Source organism: Cnephaeus nilssonii (genome assembly GCF_951640355.1).
Source record: "Cnephaeus nilssonii genome assembly, chromosome: 11".
NCBI classification, from domain to species: domain Eukaryota; kingdom Metazoa; phylum Chordata; class Mammalia; order Chiroptera; family Vespertilionidae; genus Cnephaeus; species Cnephaeus nilssonii.
Window position 1 is genome coordinate 21,657,577 of NC_137082.1, and position 25,732 is coordinate 21,683,308.

At 40.2% G+C, this 25,732-nt stretch overlaps 2 protein-coding genes across 7 annotated transcripts in view; one reads left to right on the forward strand and one right to left on the reverse strand.

Moving 5' to 3' along the window:
- Positions 1-7,355, reverse strand: part of MACROD2 (mono-ADP ribosylhydrolase 2) — a gene marked incomplete at its 3' end in the record, with an annotated part of 1,993,251 nt that extends 1,985,896 nt beyond the window's left edge. For all 5 annotated transcript variants that reach the window (XM_079784766.1, XM_079784764.1, XM_079784768.1 and 2 more), the window contains exon 1: positions 7,152-7,355. In XM_079784766.1, coding sequence (XP_079640892.1) covers positions 7,152-7,197 — 46 coding nt within the window. In that variant the 5' untranslated portion in view covers positions 7,198-7,355. The remainder of the gene's footprint in view (positions 1-7,151) is intronic.
- Positions 7,356-24,405: 17,050 nt separating this feature from the next.
- Positions 24,406-25,732, forward strand: part of SEL1L2 (SEL1L2 adaptor subunit of SYVN1 ubiquitin ligase) — a gene marked incomplete at both ends in the record, with an annotated part of 105,210 nt that continues 103,883 nt past the window's right edge. For both annotated transcript variants that reach the window (XM_079783475.1, XM_079783476.1), the window contains one exon: positions 24,406-24,463. In XM_079783475.1, the coding sequence (XP_079639601.1) occupies positions 24,406-24,463 (58 nt within the window). The remainder of the gene's footprint in view (positions 24,464-25,732) is intronic.

Genomic DNA, 25,732 nt, shown 5'->3' on the forward strand with positions numbered 1-25,732 from the left:
GAGACAGAACTAAACCTCACATCACCCTGCTTGGCCCCGGAGGATGGCTGGTTAGCCAGAGACGGGTAAGATTCCTCAGGGAAGGAACAACCTAAGACAGGCACAGTCGCATAGGAGCCATCAGGAGAAAACTTGGGGGGTCAACAGAGGTGGGGCACAGACCTTCACCCCCCCAAGTTTGCAGGGGCCTGAACTCTCACCCCTGCTGAAGGAGATCTTCTGCCCCCATGGCTGCTCAGCTTCACATGCCCAGCTCAAATCGGGACCCAGGTAACAGAGACTTGGCCGACAGCAGATGCCCTCTCATTGCAACAAGACTTGATAGAGATGTCTTGCACCCATGATCCGCGGAACTGGGGTCTAGGATATCTAAATCCAGCCTAGCACCAGGAATGCTCAGGGCCTACTCAAGAAGGCAAATAATCCTCTCCACTAATAATTACAGGGTAAAACAAGATGGTTGTTAGAGTATTAAATTTGACAGTAAAATAGTAGTCAAGTTTTCAGACTAATTTAAATTGGCCAATCAAAATAAGCAAGTACTCTAGAAAAATCAATTGTACTGGACAAAAAAGCTGTTACTAAAGTGTTAACTAAAATTTTTATTGGTAGTTCATCTCATGGTAAAATTGTGTAACATATAATGAACCTAAAGCAGTCACATTTTAGTGCAAAAAAGTAAAATTTAAAAGCTATCAAGATTACAGCATAAAATTTACAAAAGCCTCCCAATATTTAAACCAAAAAAGGGGGGATAGTAGAAGAATATCATGTAAGGAAAAATATCCTGCAAATAAATTACATCTAGAAAATTTTTACTTTAGAAAATTAACTTTCATTTGTAATGCTAACAGCAAGTCACCCAGGTAAAACATACATGGTGTCAAAACAAGCCAAAGGAAAATCATTTGGGCAAAAAAATGAAAAAGGATCGCAAGTCAAATTTATAGAAAATATTCCTTTATTAACTTTTGGTCGAGAATATGTTTGTATATTTTCAGAAAACAACTCCGAGACCATGTGGATTCCTGCAACAGAGAGGAATTGACAGGACTGCTCCAGCCATGAAGTCAGAAGAGAAACAGCCTAGAGATGGAAGACGCTGACGATGCCTTGCCATACTAGCAGTCAGCAGGTATGCGTCACTGCAGATTGCCCAGGACCAAACCAGAGAGGGTCGGACCTGCAATACCACCATTTGTCCACCATCCAGAACTGAAATATCATTGCTGTTATGAACACATAAACAACTGTTGGACATAGAAACCGGGACTCAAAAGAACTGTTGGCCCAGAAAGAAACTCACTATAGACTGATTCATTTGCCTCTCAGCATAACTATTATTGCTTGTCTCATTTTCGGTTCCTATAAGTGTATTCCTAGTATCACATGAGCTCACTCATCTAGGGGAAAAGATGAACAACATAGACTGAAGAACAAGAACAGCATTGATCAGACTGTCAGACCTCAGAGGGAAGGTAGGAGAGGGTGGGGACAAGGGAGATAGATCAACCAAAGGACTTGTGTGCTTGCATATGAGCCTAACCAGTGATCACGGACAACAGGGGGAGGGGGACATGCGTGTGGGGAGGTTTGGGAAGGGAACGGGGGGGGAGGGGGTTGATGACAAATATGTGATACCTTAATCAATAAAGTAATTTTAAAAAAAATTATCCACTAGGATACAAGGAAAAAAATGTATATAATTATATTTATATTTTTAACCTAAAGAAATAAGGAAGAAATTAAAAATTACTACTAGTCAATATAAAAACTGACACTGGCATCCTCACTCATTCTGTAAGTCAGCTGTCTTATATCACATACTTTACCAAAGTTTGTATTTTCCCTCTCCAATTTTCTTTCAGCATATTACAAGGTATTAAACTTTAGGTAATGGATTTAAGGATAGTATCTAGCATTAGATAATCTAACACAAAATAATCACTTTGAAAAATTATTCCAAAGAAATAAACTGCAGAAAGTATTAATGTAAACACAAGTGAACAAGAAACAGGGAGCCAATATTTTTCCCCACTCCTAGAAGTTGCTTGTCTTCAGCCACATAAGTAGAAAAAACCACAACAGCAACAAAAGCCATATTTTAATCAGATGGATATATTCAAATCACAATACTACAATACTCAAGGGTCAACACTATTGATTTAAGATACCTAAAGGGCATTCAAGTTGAAATCAAGAATCTGGAACTCAGGAGAGAGGTCTAGCTAGAGATTTTGGAAATTATAACCTAAACTTCTAGTCCTGCAGAAAGTGAAGGAAGGAGAGCAAAGCTAAAAAAAAAAAAAAAAAAAAAAAGGGCGGGGGGGGAGATAAAATAATGAAATGAAGTTTAGATGTCACTTGGGGCACATGGTGAATCAAGGTCCCAGTGATGTGGAAACCAGCCAAGAGTTTTAATATGGAGAAGAGAAGAGCTATTACCAATTGCTACAGGAAGATCAGAAAGAATAAAAAATAATAAATCATTGGTTTTATCAAATGCATCACTCAAAGCACTGAAAAAAGAATAAAGTGGTGAACAAAATGGTCTGGGTTCTAATGCCAAATCATGCAAATCTATGTGATCTTGGGTTACTTAAGCTCCTTATGTCTCAGTTTCCTTTTGAGATAGGTTGGTAGGTATTATTCTCAACTTACAAATGAGGCAACTAAAATAGAGAGGTTAAATAATTTACCTAAGACAGAAAGCACTACACCTAGGGTTCAAATCCATGAATATGGTGTTCAAAGTGCTTGACCCTAGAGTATAATACCCCAGAGTGTTGTTGTTAGAATTAAATGAGATCCCATGTAAAGTACCTAGAAAAGTAATGAGTAGGACTCAAACAGTAACTATTTTATATTAATACCATCACCATTGTTATTACAGAATGACTTTAGAAAACCAGTTTTATTAGAGTATAACTGGGATCCAAGAGGCTATGAGAGAATGAGAAAAATAAATGAAAATAGCAAACTCCAAGATGAAAGTTTTATGGGAGAATTGCATGGATTGCCCTTCTCCTTTGCTAGTGAGAGTGGGGTTCTTGGGGTACCATTGGAATAAGAATTTCCGGAGGCCTCCAAGGGATGATGAACTATAGCAGAAAGCTCTATTTGCATGGAATTACATCCTTTGGCTTGCAAAGTCCCATTTCCCTTAAACCAGTCTTGGAAGTGGTACAACTGGGAATTCAGTAGAGCTAAAAGCAAAGCCAGTGTCCAGAGTTTCCATTCCATGGTGGAGTTTGGTCCAGTGTAGTATCAGACTAGTTGTAGTCCATCAATCCATTGTGTGTGGGGTCTACATGGCTGTGAGCCATGTGGGCAAATGCAATGGAGTGCACCTGTGACTAGAGAGCCAGTAGCCAAGTGCGCAAGAGAGAGAGCTCCTTTGTTCAGAAGCAGTTGTTCATGTTATATGGCATGTATATCAAATTTTCCCAAGTTTGCAATAGCCACACCTATTCTGGCCAATTACATGTTCACAGGGGTGACTGAGTACCTTCCCTATGTCACCCAGACCTTACTAAGTATACATCTATTTTTCCTTTGTCCAGTCCGAGTAGAACAGACCTTCAGCTACCTGGCATAAATGGTATGCCTATATTATCTGGCCTTCCCTTTGTTCCTTTTCTGTTAATTAATAACCAGATTATTTACAATGATATCAAAAGGAAGGCTACTTTAGAGTAGAAGATACTTGAGCATTCATACAGGCTGAGGAGAGGAACCTGAAGACACTCAGAAACTAAACATACCCGAAAGGAAATAAATGATAGCACAAGATCTCAAAGAATTCAGGCGATGTGACAGTACAGAGGGGTTAATCTTAGAAACAGAGAAGAAAAGTGCTTTAAGATAGAAACAAAGCTGAAAAGACAAAGAACCTGTGAAGAAAGAGACAAATAATACTATGCAGTTGTTTATGTTATATGACATGTATTTTCTCCATGAATTAAAAGGCAACTTCTGGCAGTTCTACAGAGCACGCCCAGGCCTTTCCCCAATGCCATCTTTCTCCAGGGCTTGCAACATGCTCACTCATTCATTCATTCTCTCTCCCTCTCCCTTTCCACCCAAACCTCTCCTCTCTTCTCTAAAGACCCAGTGTCTCTGTCTCTCTCTCTCTCTTCCCTTCTCCCCCCCCCCCCCCCCCCCCCCGTCTCTGTCTCCTAAGTTCCAAAGGCCCTTCTTTTGCTGAAACTTGTTTCCTGAGCCCATTTCTTCTAAAATTCACTTCTACCTCTACGGCCTCCTAAATAAAGTTTCTCTTATTAAAAAAAAAAAAAAGGCAATATCATCTGTTTAGAAGGAGGATGGGGTCTTGATGGAATAGGAAGCTTGAAGGGGATAGTAAATTTAAATAATCACACAACAGGAAAAGGGATGACTAGAACTTATCAAAGCACTACTAAAAAAGCTTAGATCACTAATATGGAAACAACACTAATCAGGTTGAAATATATGAAGCAATTGTAGTTTTAATAAGTGTCAGAAGGTACATATGGGAATGCAACCTAGTCTTTGTCACTGCATTTATTTAAAAGTTTAAGTGTGGACACTTAGAACAAAACAAGATCTATATAATCTTCTATATAATAAGACAATAAGATAAAACAATGAGATAATTTAAGTTTCAGTACTTGAAATTATAACACACATTAAGTAGTTTTGAATTAGGATTCAAAATACTAGATCAACAACATCTAGTTAACATATGTGGAGAACTCCTTAGTTATTTGTTTAAACAATGAGACACACCGAAAGCTACATACATATACTAAATAGTTTCTTTGGTATTACACAAAACTTTTCCTTAAAGAATGCTTCACCTTTGCAATATATCCTTTCTTTGTTAAGCATATAAGTAGGCAGACCTACTTAGTAGATGGTATACTGAGTTAAAATGTTTATACAATGCCTTGACATTTCAATGAGGTGGGTAAGCCTTTAGATTTAAATAACAGCTCCAAAAATATGATACCATCCTCTCCAGTGCAATAAATGGAAAAAGGTAATGAATTCCATCAGCCTCTTTAATACTAACTACTGTACTGAAAATCCTTAGCTCCTTCTTAATGATATAATATGTATTTTTAAAATATTAACTATTCAAAAATATACATCCTAATAAGACAGAGACATATATTAAAGTCTTCAATAAGTTTTCCCTTTAATATTAAACTTCAGGCAAAAATAGGATAGTTTGGACAAGATAAATATATTTTGTTAAATGCCTTCCTTAATTGTGCGTGTGCTTCTTTATTTAGAAAATATTAATTTGGTTATATTTTCTCTTATAATTAGTAGCAAACTAAGAATTAAGACATTGAAGATTCTAAAAAACCTGCTTATCACAGTTCAACTGTGTAGATGTTAAATGAAGGAAGAATTATAATATCATTATTCAGGAACATTGTCTATTATGACAGAAAAAATAGTTCTTAAGTAATCACTATAATTTCATTAATGATTCATGTATTAAAATCAATCTCCATATCTTTCATTATTTTGCCTTCATTATTATCAATAATACAAAGCTAACATTTCAAGACTATCAATAAAAATGGGTATAAATGATTTTTCAATGCTTACAAAGTAAATCCTTGTTGAAAGTAAAGTAATTGCTACTGCAAAAACAAAACAATTATTTCACACTACTTTATATATCAGGCTATTATTTTCAACAGCATTTGTTTTGCGACAACAGAATTTTTAGTTCTATATATGATCATAATCATTAAAACATAATTAAATGACATACAACCTACTCTATTAATACCTTAAAAACCATTTTAACCAGTTGTTCAGTTGTTATGTGAAATCTTCCCAGTAGTTATTGGGAAAAAAAATTCCCTTTTCATCCCTTTTCTTGTACATTGTTTGAAGTAGCCCCTATAGAGAGGATCCTTTTCCCACATTCATTTCTTTTCCACTATTTGCCTAGGTGTTTACAGAGGCCAGGACTTGCAATAAAAATCTATAGGTTTTAGAGAACTATTATCAAGGAAATCAACTTTCAACCTAGTCACTCCATACCCTTCTTTTATAAAGAAGATGGGATACTTAGGAGGGATGTGCACTACCCTCACTCGACCTCACACCATACACCGGTTTAGTATATCTCAGCAGATAGCAATGTAAGTATTTTTCGCTTCATTTCTGTAAAAAAAAAAGCTAAAGAATAAAAAGGAGTGAAAAGAAGAAAGAAAAAACCTCCAGAGTTTCAAGTTTTACCTTAGAATATTATCTAACTACAATGCCAGAGATAGGAGAGAAAACAGAAGAGGAGAGGAGAGAGTTGGGTGGCAGGCACACTTGTGTGCCTTACGGAAATCGGTGCCACTTTCAGGGATTTGGAGAAGCCTTGACATGCTCGGAAGTCGGGTGGGTTCATTCACAGAAAGTGACATCAGTCTCACAGCCTTACTCTGAGCCACTTCACACTACGAATGGGGGAGGAATGCTGAGAAACACCCCGCGCCGAGAAAAGCCCACTTAGACGTCTCTGATGGCACTCATCCTCACGGACAAGACGCTGGCTGAGGTTTCCCCCGAAGAGTTCCAGGTTTCCAGGCACCCTGCGGTGCAAAAGTGGGGGACCAAGAGAAGGGATCTGCGCCCGAAGGTGGGGACACCCTGCACACCGAGGGAGTGGTAGGCAGTGGCGAAGAGCGCCGGAATGAGGGGGAGCAGAGGCGCAATAGCGGCCGCGGCGGGTGTGTCCGCCGGCGGGCACGTGTCCGTGGGACACGCCGGCCGGGCGTGCGAAAGTCCCAGCAGGAGTGTGGAGCCCGGGTGGGGGACCAAGGGAAGTTGTGCCGGGCCCGGGGACGGCGGCGTGGAGCGGGTGCCACGCCGCGGGTGAGGCTCAGGCAGCCCCGTCCGGGGAGGTGACTGGGCGCAGCGGGCGGCAGCGAGGGGCGTGCGCCCACACGTGCGCGAGCGGCAGGTGCCCGGGGGCGGCGCGTGCACGCCGGTGGGAGCGCGGGTGTGTACACACGGACACACGAGGGAGGCGACACCGGCCGGGCGTGCGCGAGGCGGGAGCTCGGGCGGAGGGCACCGCGGCACACACAGCCCTGACCCCCGCCCCCACCCCTTATCCACCCCCACCCGCACCCCAGGACTCGGCAGGCCGTTACCTTTCTCCTCTCTCCACACCTTTTTCTTCTTGTTGCTGGGGTACATGTTGCCGTGGGGGTGGCTGGCTTTGAGCTGCAAGTTCCCCAGGCTCACGGGCAAACAGGGTGGTGTGGAGTGGGAGGGTTGGGAGGGGGCACTCGGGAGGGAAAAAGTGAAAAAGGCTCCGGGTCCCACGCCGCTCGCAAGCTCTCCAGTCGCCGCCCTCCTCCCTCAGCCCGCGCTCGGCTTCGGCTCCCACCCGCCTCAGCCCCGCGGACTCCGCCACAGCAGCACCTCACAGCCTGTCAACTAGGTCACGCCTCGCGCGAACCTAACACCCGCGCAGGCCCCGCCTCACAGCCGCTAGCCATAGCCGCCTCCCATTGGCTGTACCGCCCGCCACTCTCCGCGTTCCGGCCACCGCGCGCCCCGACTTCGGCCCCAGGGCGCACGCGCAGGCGCAGGCTCGAGCCCGACGCCAAGGACGTTGGGGAGCGGGAGGGGGCGGAGCCAGGGCGTGAAGGTGCTGGAAATGGCCTCGCGACCAGAGTGGGACGAGGAGCGAACGCCTGGGAGGAGCAAAAGGAAGCAGACACCACCCCCCAGGCCTCGTGGGGCAAGGAGGAGGGCGTGGCCTCTAGGCCAGGTGCTTCAGGTGATTTGGGGATCCCAGCCTTAGGGACTGGAAAATGTGGAAGTGGGAGATGTGAGTTCACACGTTGTCCATGCTCACTCCAACTGGCCCATCTGCACGGAATTTGCCAGATAATCTGAAGCTGTCTTCTAAGTGGGCAAATACTGTATAACAGAAAGAAATGAACCGATTGGGAAATGGTTCCAGATCATAGACAACGGGCTCCTCAACCTTGTAGTAAAAATTACAAATTTCACTGGAGTTCGGTGAAGTTTGGAAAACACCAAGGTAAATTGGACTAAAGTGTTTTAAGAACCAGCCAATAGTGTGCGACCAAAATGTTATATTGGAAACAGAAGCCTTATATCAAAGCAAATTCATATAGATGTTGACTAAAGCCAGGTCATGTTATCGTTTTATTCCTCCACCAATTGCTTCAGGTCAAGGTGCTGGTCCAAAGGACTGGCTATATTCAGGGTAATACTAAAATCCAGTTGCAGTAGAGTCCACCACAAGAGCAGGTTGACCTAGAATTTTGAGTTTGGTAAGCCCTCTCCAAGTTTATTGTGCTTCTAAAGAACAGACAATCCACAGGGCTGACTTGGTGGATGCATTGAATCCACATTTATTCGACAATTGGTGTGCTGTGTTATATGTGTTCTACTTAAGCAAGGTGTGTAAGATCAAATAATTATTTGTAACTTTTTTTAATAATAAAAGAAAAATAAAGCCCTGGCGGTTTTGGTTAGAGCATTATGGCTTCAATTCCCCGTCAGGACATGTGCCTGGGTTTCAGGTTCAATCACCCGGCACATTAGGGGGGCAACCAATCCATGTGTCTCCAATTGTAAAGAATGAAATGTGTGTTTTTTATTTTATTTTATTGTTTAAAGTATTACATATAGTAGTACATATATCTCGCTTTTTTCCCCCCATTGACCTTCCCCCAGCCTCCCCTACCCCCTATCACGTGCTCTCATCTCCCCCCCCCCCCCAGTGTCTTGTGTCCATTGGTGTGCTTATGCATGCATACAAGTCCTTCCATTGATCTCTTTCCCCCCTCTCCCCAACACTCCCCAGCCTTCCCGCTGTAATTTCACAGTCTGTTCGGTGCTTTACTGCCTCTGTATCTATCTTTTTGTTCATCAGGTTATAATGTTCTTTATTTTCCATAAATGAGTGAGATCATGTGGTATTTTTCTTTCATTGCCTGGCTTATTTCACTTAACATAATGCTCTCCAGGTTCATCCATGCTGCTGCAAATGGTAAGAATTCCTTCTTTTTTATAGCAGCGTAGTATTCCATTGTGTAGATGTACCATAGTTTTCTAATCCACTCATCTGCTGATGGGCATTTAGGCTGTTACCAAATCTTAGCTATGGTGAATTGTGCTGCTATGAACATAGGGGTGCATATGTCCTTTCTGATTGGTGTTTCTAGTTTCTTGGGATATATTCCTAGAAGTGGGATTACTGGGTCAAATGGAAGTTCCATTTTTAGTTTTTTTAGGAAACTCCATACTGTTCTCCACAGTGGCTGCACCAGTCTGCATTCCCACCAGCAGTGCATGAGGGTTCCTTTTTCCCGCATCCTTGCCAACACTTGTCATTTGTTGATTTGTTGATGATAGCCATTCTGACAGGTGTGAGATGGTACCACATTATCGTTTTAATTTGCATCTCTCAGATAATTAGTGACTTTGAGCATGTTTTCGTGTGTCTCTTGGCCTTCCTTCTGTCTTCTTTCGAAAAGTTTCTATTTAGGTCCGTTGCCCATTTTCTTATTGGATCATTATCTTCCTTTTATTAAGTTGCATAAGTGGCCTGTAGATGTTGGAGATTAAACCTTTATCAGTGATAGCATTTGCAAATATGTTCTCCCATACAGTGGGATTTCTTGTTGTTTTCTTGATGGTTTCTTTTCTGTGCAAAAGCTTTTTATTTTGATGCAGTCCCATTTGTTTATTTTCTCTTTAGTTTCTATTGCCCTAGGAGTGGTATCAGTGAAGAAATTGCTTCGGCATATGTCTGAAATTTCTCTGCCTGTGGATTCCTCTAGTATTTTTATGGTTTCCTGTCTTATGTTTAAGTCCTTTATCCATTTTGAGTTTATTTTTGTGTATGGTGTAAGTTGGTGATCTAGTTTCATTTTTTTGCATGTATCTGTCCAATTTTCCCAACACCATTTATTGAAGAAACTATCTTGACTCCATTGTATGTTCATGCCTCCTTTGTCAAATATTAATTGAGCATAGTGGTTTGGGTCGATATCTGGGTTCTCTATTCTATTCCACTAGTTTATATGTCTGTTCTTGTGCCAGTACCAAGCTGTTTTGAGAACAGTGGCTTTGTAATACAGCTTGAAATCTGGTATTGAGATCCCACCTACTTTGTTCTTCTTTCTCAGGATTGCTGTGGCTATTCGGGGACCTTTTTTATTCCAGATGAATTTTTGGAGAGTTCTTTCTAGGTTTGTGAAATATGTCGTTGGTATTTTAATGGGGAGTGCATTGAATCTATAGATTGCTTTGGGTAGTATGGACATTTTAATGATGTTGATTCTACCAATCCATGAACATGGTATGTTCTTCCATCTGTTTATGTCTTCCTCTATCTCTTTTTTTTTAGTGTCCTGTAGTTTTCCGCATATAGGTCTTTTACCTCCTTAGTTAAGTCTATTCCTAGGTATCTTAATTTTTTTTGGTGCAATGGTAAATGGGATTGCTTTTTTAGTCTCTCTTTCTGTAAGTTCACTATTGGTGTATAGAAATGCCATAGATTTCTTGGTGTTAATTTTGTATCCTGCTACATTGCCGAATTCATTTATTAAGTCTAATAATTTTTTGATGGAGTCTTTAGGGTTTTTTATGTACAATATCATGTCATCTGTGAATAAGGACAGTTTTACTTCTTCTTTTCCAATTTGGATGCCTTTTATTTCTTCTTCTTGTCTAATCGCAATGGCTAATACTTCCAGTACTATGTCAAACAGGAGTGGTGAGAGTGGGCATCCCTGTCTCATACCTGTTCTTAGGGGAAATGGTTTTAGTTTTTGCCCATTGAGTATGATGTTGGCTGTGGGTTTGTCATATATGGCTTTTATTATGTTGAGGTATGATCCTTCTATTCCCACCTTGCTGAGAGTTTTTATCAAGAAAGGGTGTTGAATTTTGTCAAATGTTTTTTCTGCATCAATAGATAGGACTACGTGGTTTTTATCTCTCAATTTGTTTATGTGATGTATCACGTTTATTGACATGCGGATATTGTACCATCCTTGCATCCCTGGGATAAATCCTACTTGGTCATGGTGTATGATCTTTCTGATGTACTGCTGGATCCAATTTGCTAGAATTTTGTTGAGGATTTTGGCATCTATGTTCATGAGGGATATTGGCCTGTAATTTTCTTTCATTGTGTTGTCTTTATCTGGTTTTGGTATTAGGGTGATGCTGGCTTCATAGAATGAGCTTGGATGTGTTCCTTCCTCTTAAATTTTTTGGAAGAGTCTGAGGAGGATAGGTTTTAGTTCTTCCTTGAATGTTTGGTAAAACTCTCCTGTGAAGCCGTCTGGCCCTGGGCTTTTGTTTGCTGGAAGCTTTTTGATGACTGCTTCAATTACTTCCATAGTTATTGGCCTATTGAGATGTTTAGATTCTTCCTGATTGAGTTTTGGAAGGTTGTATTTTTCTAGGAATATGTCCATTTCCTCCAGGTTGTCCAGTTTGTTGAAATAGAGTTGTTCATAGAATTTTTTAACAATCCTTTGTATTTCGGTGGGGTCTGTTGTTATTTCTCCTCTTTCATTTTTTATTTTGTTTATTTGGGTCCTCTCTCTTTGCTTCTTGGTGAGTCTGGCTAGAGGTTCATCAATCTTGTTTATCCTTTAAAAGAACCAGCTCTTGGTTTTGTTGATCTTTTGTATTGTTTTTTTGGTCTCTATGTCGTTTATCTCCGCTCTGATCTTTATTATTTCCTTCCTTCTGCTTACACTGGGCTTTTCTTGTTGCTCTCTTTCTAACTCTTTGAGTTGTAGAGTTATGTAATTTATTACCATTGTTTTTTGTTTTTTGCAGTAGGTTTGTAGAGCTATGAACTTACCTCTCAAGACTGCTTTCACTGTGTCCCATATATTTTGGAGTATTGTGTTTTCATTGTTGTTGATTGCCATGATGTTTTTTATTTCTTCTTGATCTTTCTGGTAACCCAGTCATTGTTTAATAGCATGCTATTCAGTTTCCATGTGTTTGATTTTTTTGGATTGTTCTTATTGTAGTTGATTTCCAGTTTTATGCCACTGTGATCTGAGAAGATGCTTGATATGATTTCTATCTTCTTGAATTTGAAGACACTTTGCCTGTGACCCAATATATGGTCTATCTTTGAAAATGACCCATGTGCACTTGAGAAGAATGTATATTCTGTGGCTTTGGGATGAAATATTCTGAAGATGTCAATTAATTCCATCTGGTCTAGTGAGTCATTTAGGATTGCTGTTTCTTTGCTGATTTTTTTGTTTAGAGGATTTGTCCAATGGTGATAGTGGGTTATTAAAGTCTCCAACTATGATTGTATTGCTGTCAGTCTCTCCCTTGATATCCTCCAGGAGTTTTTTTATGTATTTGGGGGCTCCTGTATTGAGTGCGTATATGTTTACCAGAGTTATTTCTTCTTGTTGGATTGCTCCCTTTAGTATTATGAAGTGGCCTTCCTTATCTCTTGTTATGTCCTTCACTTTGAGATCTAATTTGTCAGATATAAGTATTGCTACCCCAGCTTGTTTTTCATTTCCATTCGCCTGAAAAAACTTTTTCCATCCCTTCACCCTCAGTCTGTGTGCGTCTTTTTTTCTGAGGTGGGTTTCTTGTAGACAGCAGATATATGGGTCACGTTTTCTTATCCAATTCGTTACCCTATGCCTTTTGATTGGGGCATTTAATCCATTTACATTTAAAGTTATTATTGATAGGTACTTGTTTGTCGCCATTTTTATTCTTTACCCCTGCATTCCTTCTTCGCTTCCTATTTGTTTGTTTTTTTACAGCAGACCCTTTAGCATTTCTTGCATTGCTGGTTTGGTGGTAATAAATTCCCTTAGTCCTTTTTTGTCTGTGAAGCCCCTGATTTCACCTTCAATTTTGATTGATAGCCTTGCTGGGTACAGTATTCTTGGATTCAGTCCCTTCCTTTGCATGACTTCGTATATTTTATTCCATTCCCTTCTGGCCTGATGTGTTTCTGTTGAGAAATCAGTTGCTAGTCTGATGGGGGATCCTTTGTAGGTAACTTTCTGTCTCTCTCTGGCCACTTTAAAGATTCTTACTTTGTCGTTGGTGTTTGCCAATTTAATTATAATGTGCCTTGGCGTCAGTCTTTTGGGGTTCATTTTGCTTAGGACTCTGTGAGCTTCTTGGATTTGTGTGGGGTTTTTCTTCCCTATATCAGGGAAGTTTTCTGTCATTGTTTCTTCAAACAGGTTTTCTATTCCTTGCTCAGTTTCCTCTCCTTCTGGAACCCCTATTATGCGGACATTGTTTTGTTTTGTGTTGTCCCAAAGTTCCCTTATGCTCTCCTTCTGCTTTTTAACCTTTTGCACTCGGATGTCGAGTGTGGCTCAACATGGTTAGCATCGGTAGCAGCTCAAGAAAAAAGCAAGCGAGTGCAAAGGGTTAATTTTTTTTTTCTATAAGCTGCCCTACTTGGGTATTTTTTCCTACCTTGTCTTCTAGCTCACTGATGCGGTCCTCTGCTTCTTCTAGTCTACTCTTGATGCTTTCTATTGAGTTCTTTACAGCAACAATGTCATTTTTCATTTCTTCTTGGTTCTTCTTCATTTCTTCTTGGTTCTTACACATATTGTCGAATTTGTCTTCCATTCTTTTCATCCACCTTATGACCATTTGTCTGAATTCTTTCTCTGACAGGTTGCTTCCCTCAATTTCGTTTACTTCCTTTTCTGGTGATGCCTGCTTTTCTTTCATATGCGGGTTGTTTCTTTGTCTCCCCATGATCTCTCTTCTCCAGGTGTCTGGTTTTGTAGTTCACTCTCTCCTGCATTGATTTAAAGGCACAAAATACAACACAACAAGGTACAATGCACAAGGCACTGAACAAAAATGTATTCATGATATTAATAACCCCAAATAAAGGTGACCACCAAAGAAAGGCGAATTAGAGGATAGGAGAGAAAGGAGAAGAGAAAAGAAAAAGAAAAAGGCGTGCAAAAATGAAATTGGGAAAAGGAAAAAAAAGTAAGAGAGAAAAGAGAGAGAATAAAAAAGAAGAGGGGGAAAAAAACTATATATATATGGGGAGAAAACTCCAATAGAACAGCCACTAATCCCAACACATGCTGGCAACAAGTACCTGGAGATGAATGCAAACAACAAACAACAACTAATATCAAGTGAGGCAAGGGAAAACAGAAGCAACAAACAAAAATAAAACAAAACAAAAAAAAAAACAAAAAGAAAAAGCAAAACAATCTCACAAACAAGCATAAAAAAATTGATATAATCAACAATCAAGCAAACAACAACAAAAGGACACAGAGAAAAAAAATTTGGATAGTGAAGAAAGAGAAGAGAGAGGTTTGTATGGATTTGGAGCAGGGAATTGGAAATTAGATATATAAGTAGGGTGAAATTTTAACAGGGGGTAAAAAGAAGGAATAGGGAAAATCTAAAGCAGGAATAGGGTAAGAGAAACAGGACAACAAAAGGGGAAAAGTGAGGAAGAGAGTGTTGGCATAAAGGTAAAGTTGAGATAGAGTAAAATGATGCTAAAGAAAAGATGATAATAGAATGTAGAACACTAATCCCAAAGTAAAATAAAGAGAAAATAAAATGATACTTTTTTTAAAAAAATGTAAAATTGTAGTAGTAATAATACTGATTGAAAATAAAAATGTAATAATTAAAAAGGTAAAATCAAGTGAGGAAAAAAGAAAAAAATTAGTTTCTTAAGTAAAAGATGAAAAAATAAATAAAAATGTGCAGTAGTAAAGGTCATTCACTTCCTCTACTGTTCTGTTTGGAACACCTGTTTCCTAGTCAGGACAGTATTGAAGTTCCCTGTGTCACACTGCTCCTCAGTATTGTAAGCCAGTCCTGATTTTTAAGCAGGCAGTATGTCTTTTTTGTGTTTACACAAGAGTCAATTTGTGATTCAACCCCTTGGTGGCAGTGTTTCTGGATTGACCTCCGGGTCTATAGGTCCTCTCTAGCTAGTGTTTAGATTTTGTTTTCCCTGTGGCACTTAACCTTTTGCACTCGGATGTCGAGTGTGACTCGACACGGTTAGCATCGGTAGCAGCTCTTTTTATACTCTTTGAATGTATCAATAATTTGAAATATAAAAAAATCCAAATAAATAAGTTTGTATGAAAAGAAACTCCAGTTTTTTATTCTACTGCCGGGCTTTGTAAAATCTGGGGTATTTAAAAAATTAAATCCCGAGTAGAATAAAGGAATCGAGAAAAAAGCAAGCGCGTGCAAAGGGTTAATACCAATTTGGGGGAGTGGGTTGCCCCAGAGCTGGTTCTCTGATGGTTATTCCCCGCTCTGATCCCCAGGTTCCAGAAAGACAACTTTCCCCTACAGTCTCTTAGAGTGTCCCCAATTGGGTGATCCTATGTATTGGGCTTAGTAATCAGAAGCAAGGATTTAAAGAGGAAAAAAACAAAAACATAGTAAGTGTGCGAACTCCAGGGCTGCGCGCAAGTCTGTGCAGTCTTTTTTTCCTCTTGGGTCTAAGCAGCCGGCACACTTTTAAAATTTTTAGGCTGTCCTTTTGCGCCCAGATCAAAATGGGTTGCTTTTTAGAGTTCCCTTCTGTTAGCAGCTCTGAGGACCCCCTTCCACATTCATGGATCACGCCAGCCCCAACAGCCAGGGATTTTTCTAGGCACAGACTTCCCTGGGTTCTCCAGCTCCCACAGTGCGCGTGTTTCTCTCTCCTGCCAGGACCACAGACCTCACCTTATCCCAGGCAAAACCTGACCTTTCCATGAGGGAGTGTAGAGCTCCTCTGAATCAGTGTGCTTGTGCCACTGGGGGACCGGTGTTCTCGGGTTTGCAGCTGTTCGGTGGGTGCCGTAGTTGTAGATTCCCAGGGCTTTTCAGGCTTCTGATAGCATCCACTTTCCCCTTCAAGATAGCGCAGTCTCCACCTCCGAGCCTGTCGCTCCAGGAGGGAACCCAGCAGCAGTGGGGGCTGCCCGGTCAGGGGAGCCCTGTCCAGCAGTCCCCCACAGGCTCCTGGAGTATAGCTGTCCCTCAACTCCCCAACAAAAACTCCCCGTGCGACCACACACTCCCCCTTTGTTTTCTCACTCACACACTATCTTGCAGTCTGCCTTCCTGTCAGCGGCATCTGCTTTCTCCAACTTTCTTACATTTTAAATGTCCTCCTTTCTGGCCATTCTTTCTTACTATCCTTAGCCAGCCCATCTTCCTTTTCTGCTATTACATTTTGAAATTTTTTAAGATTCAGTACTAGCCCCTTGTCTCTTTTCAGTTTATACTTTTTTCTTTTAATAATTTCAACCAGCCAGGCCAGCATGGCTCAGTGGTTGAGCATCGACCTATGAACCAGGAGGTCATGGTTCAATTCCCAGTCAGGGCACATGCCCAGGTTGTGGGCTCAATTTCCAGTAGGGGGCATGCAGGAAGAAACCTATTGATGATTCTCCCTCATCATTGATGCTTCTATCTCTTTCTCCCTCTCCCTTCCTCTCTGAAATCAATAAAAATATATTTAAAAATAATAATTATAATAATAATTTCAACCAAACTCATGACTTTCAGTGATTCTCAGCTAGGGCATTTCAGCCCCCCATGGTATATTGGCAATGTCTGGAAACATTTTTTTGTTGTCACAACTGGAGGAAGAATGCTACTGGCATCTTGTGTATAGAGGCCAAGGATATTGCTAAAAATCCTACATTGCATAGGATAGCCCCTAAAAACAAAGAATTATCTAGCCCAAATAATACTGCTAATGTTGGGAAACCCTGAGTTACACCAATGATTCCCAAATGTATTATCTCCAGCAAAAATTTCTTCTTGAGCTTTAGACTTATACATTCTACCAAACACTGAATCTCAACTTGAAGAAGTTGGTATTATGTGCTCATTAAAACGCATCTGGAGCCAGATCACCTGGATTCAAATCCTAAGTTCCCCTTATTGACTACTAGTGGCCCGGTGCACGAAATTCATGCACATTAAAAGGGAATTAATTAGAGGAAATATTTTAATATTGCTATTTGCCCTTTCTCTATAATAGAAGTGTCAGAGATGAAAGAAAATTAGTAAAATGTATATGAAAATCTTCCTCCTGTCAGAGTCTGGGGCATGCCATGGGACCCAGAGTCAAGTCCCCACCCACCCATGTGCACCTTGAAATCACATGAGACCCAGACCCGGCTAGCCCCACCCCCGTCAAGCCCCGCTGGGCAGGGGCCGCAGCCTCAGGTCCCCCATCAAGCCCTGCCAGGTGGGGGGATGCAGCCTCAGGTCCCCTGGCACACCCTCAGGTCCCCCAGCCTGGCGCCGGGGTGGGGTCACAGCCTCAGGTCCCCCAGCCCAGCGCCAGGGACGTGGCCTGAGGTCCCCCTTAAAGCCCCGCTAGGCAGGGGGTGCAGCCTGAGGTCCCCCATCAAGCCCCACTGGGCAGGGGGCGCAGCCTCAGGTCCCCTGCCCTGGCCTGGCGCCGTGCAGCCTCAGGTCCCTGCTGATTGCTCACTATGGCTTGTTATGGGAACCCCGCCTCCACTGTGGGTGCAGCCATCTTGTGTTACAGGAACCCTGCCTCCACTGTGGGTGCAGCCATCTTGTGATGGCATGACAGAGTGAGGGTCAATTTGCATATTACCTCTTTATTATATAGGATGTGAGCTTTGACAAGTTTCTCAAAGTCTCTGTACCTTGTTTGTTTGTTTGTTTTTAAATGTGTTATATGGGGATGATAATACAGTATGTGCCTTATAAGACTGATGTGAGGAATAAATGAATTAAAACATATAAAGGACTTAGAATAGTACCTAGCACAGGTAAATGTGGCAGAGATGCTGACTAATACAATTTCCTCTCTCTTGGTTCATAAAAACTATATTTCCCAGTCTCCCCTAAAGTAGTTAGGACATGTGACTGCATTCTGACTGGATTATGGGATAAAAATTATGCATGCCACTTCCAGGCCTGAACAGCACATCCCCTATGCGTTCATCCATATTTTCTCTTTTCTTTCCAGAGTGATCTCAGAAGTATCATCTAAAGAAGGAAATTCTCTTGGATTTTTTTTTCCAATCCTCACCTGAGGATATGTTTCTATTGATTTTAGAGAGGAAGGGAGAGAGAGAAACATCAATCTGTTGCTTCCTGTACTCCCATACATGCCTCAACTAGTGATCAACCACACAACCTGAGTATGTGTCCTGACCAGGAATCAAACCTGTGACCCTTCAGTGCTCCAGATGATACTATAACCACTTAGCATTACTGGCCAAGGCTAGCTTTGATTTCTGAGTCACTACTTGGAGGAGTATCTCAGGGAATCTAAGGAGCACTACATCAGGCTATGATATAAATATGAAACTCTTATTGTGTTAAGGCATTAATATTTAGAGGGTATTCTTTTCAGCATTTAGTATTAATTATTCTGACAAAATATTATTTAATGTATTAAAGTACCTTAAATATACCATATGCCACAATGAACTCATGAACTTTCCCCCACACTTAGACCTCTTCCAGTGTTCCCTTTCTCATTGAATGACTCCATCACCTATTCAGTTGAGCAATATGGAAACCTAAGTACCATCCTTAGTTCCTTTTATAACTTTAGTATCATTTTCTTTTTTTTTAATATATATTTTATTGATTTTTTACAGAGAGGAAGAGAAAGGGATAGAGAGTTAGAAACATCGATGATAGAGAAACATCGATCAGCTGCCTCTTGCACAACCCCCACCGGGGATGTGCCCGCAACCAAGGTACATGCCCTTGACTGGAATCAAACCCGGGACCTTTCAGTCCGCAGGCCAACACTCTATCCACTGAGCCAAACTGGTTTCGGCGAGTATCATTTTCTTAAATATATGTTTTTATTGATTTCAGAGAGAAGAAAGGAGAGGGAACGAGAGATAGAAACATCAACGATGAGAGAGAATCATCAGTTAGTTGCCTTCTACATGCCCCATGCCCAAATGGGGATCCAGCCCATAACCTAGGCATGTGACATAACTGGGAATCAAACTGTAACCTCCTGGTTCATGGGTCAACACCCAACCACTGAGCAATACCAGCCAGACACTTCAGTATCATTTTAAATGAATTGCTATACCTTCTCATTTTTTATCCTATATAACTTAACTCTCCTTTCCAATAGCACTTCAGTAAGCTCAGTCTGAATTCAAGTGAACCACTGCAAAATACTTCTTAACTGGATCCCTTGTTCACCCTTACCCCTCTTCTGTCCATTCTCTACCCCTCATCTAGAGTTATCTTGTTAAATATGATCATATCTCATTGTTGTAAGTCATTCAATGACATTCTGGTGGTCTTTGCTATGGACTTGTGTTCCCTCCAAATTTGTATGTCAGAGCCCTAGACCTCAATGTGATTATATCAGGAGATAGGGTCTTTAGGGGGTAATTAAGGTTAAATAAGGCTATAAAGATTGGACCCTAATTCACTAGGACTATGGCCTTTCTTTTTTAAAGGAAAATATCTTTCTCTATATTCCTTCCTCAGACCTTCTTGATGTGAAGATAAAGTGAGAAGGTGGTCATCTGCAAACCAGGGAGAGAGCCTTCACCAGAATCAGACCAGCCTCCAAAACTGTAAGAAAATTAATTTCTGTTATTTAAGCCACCTAGTCTATGGCATTTTATTATGGCAACCTGATTCAATTAATATAGTCTAATTATAAAAATGAAATCATTAAGAATTGAGTGAACATCCCTACCAATTCTGCTTTATCTTATACCTCCCAGTCTCTAGTTCAAATTATAGCAACCCTTAGAGCTTTTCATTTTCTTGAATACATCTTATGCTTACCACATGGCCTTTTCATGTGTTTTTTTGCTATACTTGGGGCATGATTTGTTTAGTTGACCCATTCTCATACTTCACAGTTCAACTTAAACATCACTTTCTGACAGTGCCTGTCTTGATTCTGATCCCACCTTACTTCTACCCACAGTATCCCCTCATATGTCTTCAGTGCTCATTTATTTACCTATAAAGTACTTTTTATGGTTTGTTATTATTATACATTTATTTTTGTGATTATTTTTTTATATTTGTCTTTCACTCTGGACTTATAAACTCTCTCAGGTTAGGAAATATGTCTTCTTGTTCACTATCCACAGAGAATGGCACAATGCCTGGCACATACTGGACTCTCAATAAATATTTATTGAATGAATAAGATAATGAATGAGAGTTAAATAAGGAGCAATAAAAAGATGTTGGTGCCTGGCTGGCATGACTCAGTGGTTGAGTATCTACCTATGAACCAGGAGGTCATGATTTGATTCCTAGTCAGGGTATATGCCCTGGTTGTAGGCTTGATCCCCAGTGTGGGGTGTGCAGGAGGCGGCCAATCAATGATTCTCATCATTAATGGTTTGTTTTCTCTCTCTCTCTCTCTCTCTCTCTCTCTCTCTCTCTCTCTCTCTTTCCTCCTTCCTCTCTGAAATCAATAAAAATGTATTTTTTTAAAAAAGAGAAATATTGGCAAAACTAAGGAAGAACACATGATATTGAATGGGATTACTGTGAGGAGGCCCTAAATTTAATGTACAGACTAAGAGGAACTAAGAACTGAAATTAATGGACACCTGAAAGAGAATTACCATTCATATTTAGCATATAATAAGTATGCAATACATGAATGAAGGAAGAAGGAGTGATAGAAGAAGAATAAATAATGTTTAAGAGTATAGAAAATAATTGCAATTCAGTTTTAGAGAAACCAATAATATATTTTCAAAAAGATGTTTGTGGTCAGAAAGGTCAGATGTTTTATGGAGATCAGAAGGATGAGAACTGAGAAAAGATAATTAATTGGACTTAGGATCTATGTAAATTAGCAAAAATAAAAGCAAGTAGTTAAACAATAATTAGGAAGCAACAAGCCAGAAGCAGTGATTATGGACTATCTTTTTGAATGTTTAGAAGCTAAAGGGAAAGTTGAGGAGATAGTAGTTGAAAGGATACCAGAGTCAAAGGAAATTTTTTCTAGGAGAGGTGGAATGAAGAATTTTTAAACTAAGAAGAAAGTTGGTCAAAAAAATCAGCCAGAAGCTGAGGGGTCATTATTGTTGAATAACAAAGGTCCAAGAAGAAAATACACATGGGTGATGAATTCAGATAGTTATTAGAGACCACTGTGACCATGATGAGGACATCACCTATCTATATGGGCACATAGAAGAAAATAAATAGTACAAATAGCCTGCCTTAATAGATGGTGTCTGCGAGAAACCTACCAGGAAAAATTCAGCGCTTTTGTTTGGTTTTCATCCATTTGACCTGGCTCCACCTAGGTCAAAGAAATTAAACAAGGGACATTAGTAATAAAAAATGGATGGGACTTTAAAAAATGAAGAAGGTTGGTAACAAAAAGATTGAAACTGAGAGAGGACAAATGGTCAATAGACTTCCAGAAAAAGTAGATGTGTATAGAAGGAAAAGTGAGAGTAGGAAGCTTGGACTTAGAATACAGGAAGGGCATTCCATATTTTGGGATGAATTACAAAAAGAATGAATAGATGGAGATTCCCAGTGATTCCACATCCTATCTAATAAAGAGGGAATATGCTAATTGACTGCCATACCCTCAAAGATGGTGGCGCCCACAGCCACAAGATGGCGGCGCCCAGTCCCCTCAGCCCCGCCGGGGCAGCAGGGGCAGCAGGCACACAGCACGGCTGGGCCCGGCCCCAGACAGGTCCGGCCACTCCGTGCGCCTGCTTCCAGAGTCCCCCAGACGCCTCAGCCCCCCAGTCGCCCAGGGCCAGCCCAAGGCGCAGGCAAGCCTCGGATGGCAGCTGCCCAGCCGCCCAGGGCCGCCCGAAGCTCAGGTAACCAGGGCCAGCCAAGGCTTGCATTGCCAGCAGTGGCAGCAGCAGAGGTGTGATGGGGGCGTCTCCTTCCCCTGATCGCGAGATCGCCTCCTGCCTCTGAGGGCTCCCGGACTGTGAGAGGGGGCAGGCTGGGCTGAAGGACCCCCTCCCCACTCCAGTGCATGAATTTTCATGCACCAGGCCTCTAGTTTGGTAATATATCCAATGAAACCCCAAATACTCAAAATAATACATGCACCCCTATGTTCATTGAAGCATTATTTACAATAGCCAAGATTTGGAAGCAGCCCGAGTATCTATTAGTAGATGAGTGAATAAAAAAGCTGTGGTACATTTACATATGGAATACTACTCGGCTGTAAAAAAAAAAAAATGGAAATCATACTTTTTGCAACAGCATGGATGGACCTGGAGAGCATTATGCTAAGTGAAATAAGCCAGTCAGAGAGAAGTACCATATGCTTTCACTCATATGTGGAATCTAATGAGCAAACTGAACTAACAAGCAAAATAGAAATAGATCTATAGATAGAGAACAAGATAACAGCTATTGGGAGGGTTGGTGGCTGGGGATGGTGTTGGTGAAGGGATTGAGCCAAAAAGAGAAAAAAGAAAAGAAAAATCTCATGAAAAGAAATTTCAAATAAAAAGGAAGTTGAGGGAAGATAGGTCAAATGACATCAAGTTCAGTAAAAGTAGGAGGCAAATCATCTGCTGGACAATGCTGAAAATTCTGGATCCAAATGGGAACTGAAAAAATATTATTTGGAGAATGTTTAATGGATGATATTTAAAACTTTAAATAAATTATATTGAGGCAATTTTTTAAAGTACAGAAGTTAGGAAAGAAAGTTCCATTTTGAAGTCTGTTGCTAAAAGGAAAAGACATTAAAGACACGGGTAGCTTGAACAGTGCTCCCCAAGATTTCCAGAATCTAATCTCTGAAACCTGTGAATGTTACTTCATTTGGCAAAAATCACATCTCACTTTGCAGATGTGATTGAGGATCTTAAGATGGGGAAATTATCCTTTATTATCTTGGCGGGCCCTGAACATCATCATTAAGTGTCCTTATAAGAGGGAGACAAAGGGATGTTAGACTTCAGAAGAGGAGAAGGCAGAGTGATGACTGAACAGAGATTAGAATGAAGTGGCCACAAGTTGAGGAATGTGGGCAGCCGCTAAAAGCTGGGAGCTACCAAGCAAGGAAGGATTCTCCTCCGGAGCCTTCAGAAGGAACTAGACCTGACCTTGATTTTAGTCCTGTAAGAATCCTTTTGGGCTTCTGACTTCCAAAACCAGGAGAGAATACATTTCTGTTATTTTAACCCACTATATTGGTGGTAATTTGTCAAGACAACAATGGGAAACTAATAAAGGGGGAAAACCTGTAAATTCAAGACAATAAATGTAAGAGTTTCTGAAATAATTACCTGGACACACTGTGAAAGTTGAATATATTTTAGGCATAACTTCTCAACTGCCTCCATTTCTTGGTTTATCCTTAATATTACTGTCCTTTTAACCAAATATTCATTTTAGTTCCTGGTCCTACCTTGAGATCACTCACTCATGAAATGCCCATATTGTTTAAGATAGTAAAGAAGGTATTTTAAGATTCCTTTTAATGAAAGACCATTTTAAAAAATCATAGATGACGTGGATATATGTATTTGTCTTTGTCTCAGTGAAAGCTCAGGAGTTCCTTATGTGAAGAGAGGATAAATGATGTTTTCACCCAGATGGAGACCAAAGACTTGGTCCATATGTTTCTTGTCCACCCTAGCCTTGAGATATTAAAGATGTCAGGTCAGCTCATGTACTTAATTGTTTTCACATAAATGCAGCTTGCACCTCTTGAGGTAACATAAAATAAGCCAGTCAGAGAAAGATAAATATCACATGATCTCACTCATTTGTGGAATATAATGAACAACATAAACTGATGAACAAAAATAGATCCAGAGACATAGAAGCATCCAACAGACCATCAAACGTAGGGAAGGTGGGGGGGAGGGGTAAGAGATCAACCAAAGGACTTGTATGCATGCATATAAGCATAACCAATGGACACAGACACTAGCGGGGCTGAGGGCATGTGTGGGGGGTGGGGGTGGCCGGGGAGAGGTCAATAGGGGATAAAGAAGACATATGTAATACTATATGTAATACTTTAAACAATAAAGAATTTAAAAAAAACTTTCAGCAACTCTGAACATTAATATTAGTGTGGACAAATTGGACTTACTCGCCTTCCTTCAGTTTCAAAGAGCAACTATCTATTTCAAGCCTATCCCTTATCTCCTGCCAAAGGAGTAACAAACTAGATATGATTTCTTCCCACAACCTGCTCTTCCAGCACCTGCCTTTATTCCTGGTTGAAAGAAACTTCCTGGCAGCTCATTGGCCAAAGAGTAAAGAAATGGTTGCTTAGCAACCAAGTCCTGACACCACCACCCCTCCCCCCCCACCAAAACTGTAAAGAAGCTATAGGCCAGCCACATAGTTCTGCTTGTGTTACAGAGAGGAGGAGCTGCTCAGAAGATGAAGCTCTTGTCCCTGTTAATAGAGATATTGATAATTCTTGGGGTCACAATTAAACGTAAGTTTTTCTGTCCTTTTTATTCTATGTGAGGCTCTTTGCCTTTAACAGTACTAAGGTTATTTAAATCAAAAGTAACCTCACTATATGCCCAATTAACACCATTTTTGGATATTCAGTAAGGGTTGATAGTAGTTATACTCTCATTTAGGATAATACTTGAGAAAGACATTTGTGTGAGTGTGTATGTGTGTGTGTGTGTGTGTGTGTGTGTCAGAGAGAGAGAGGGAGAGAGAGAGAAAGTAAGTTGGGAGAACAGATAGAGAAAGTGTATGAGGAAAGCATTGAAGTCATTTTTATAGTATAGGGATATTTGTAATAGTTAAGTTTTATTAAATCTAAAATACCATGAAGATCTTGTTCCAGGACTGTAAAGGAAAAATATAGGACTCAAGGGGTGGTAAATTGTAATAAATTTATACTCATATAATCTTTTTGGATCTTTTTACAATAATAATTCTACTTCCAAAGTTTCCATGTTTCCTAACTAGTTATTGTCTTACAATGGAAATTATTTTTCAATCTTGTTTCTGTGGCCATTTATTGAATTAACTTTTACCCAATCCTCAGATAAGTCAATCCTCATGAATTCAATTTAAGAAATATTTGCATTTAACCCAGGAAACAAAGGTTGGTATAATCCAAAAATTAATTAAATGTAACACACCACATCAATAGAATAAAGGACAAAGACTACATGATCATCTCAATTGATGCAGAAAAAAGCTTTTGATAAAATTCAGGACCCCTTTGTTTAAAAAAAATAACACACAATAGACTGGAAATAGAAATTTCCTCAACCTTATAAAGGGCATCCTCAAAAAACCACACCTAATATATTGAATGGTAAGAGATGAATGCTTTCCTCTTAAGATCAGGAATAAAACAAGGATGTCCACTCTTGCCATTTCTATTTAACATTGGACTAGAGGTTCTAGCCAAGGCAATTAGATAAGAAATAGAAATAAAAACCATCAATTGAAAAGAAAGAAGTAAAACTATCTCTATTCTCTAATGACATGATCTTATATTTAAAAATCCCAAGGAATCCACTAAAAAACTATAAAAACTAATAAGTTCAGCAGAGTCACAAGATGAAAGATCAATATATAAAAATTCATTTCTATATCATCTCAATGAACAAAACAAAAATGAAATTAACAATTCTATATACAATAGCATCAAAAAGAATAATGTACTTAAGAATAAATCTAACAAAAGAAGTGCAAAATTCATACACTGATGACTGCAAAATTGTTCAAAAAAGTT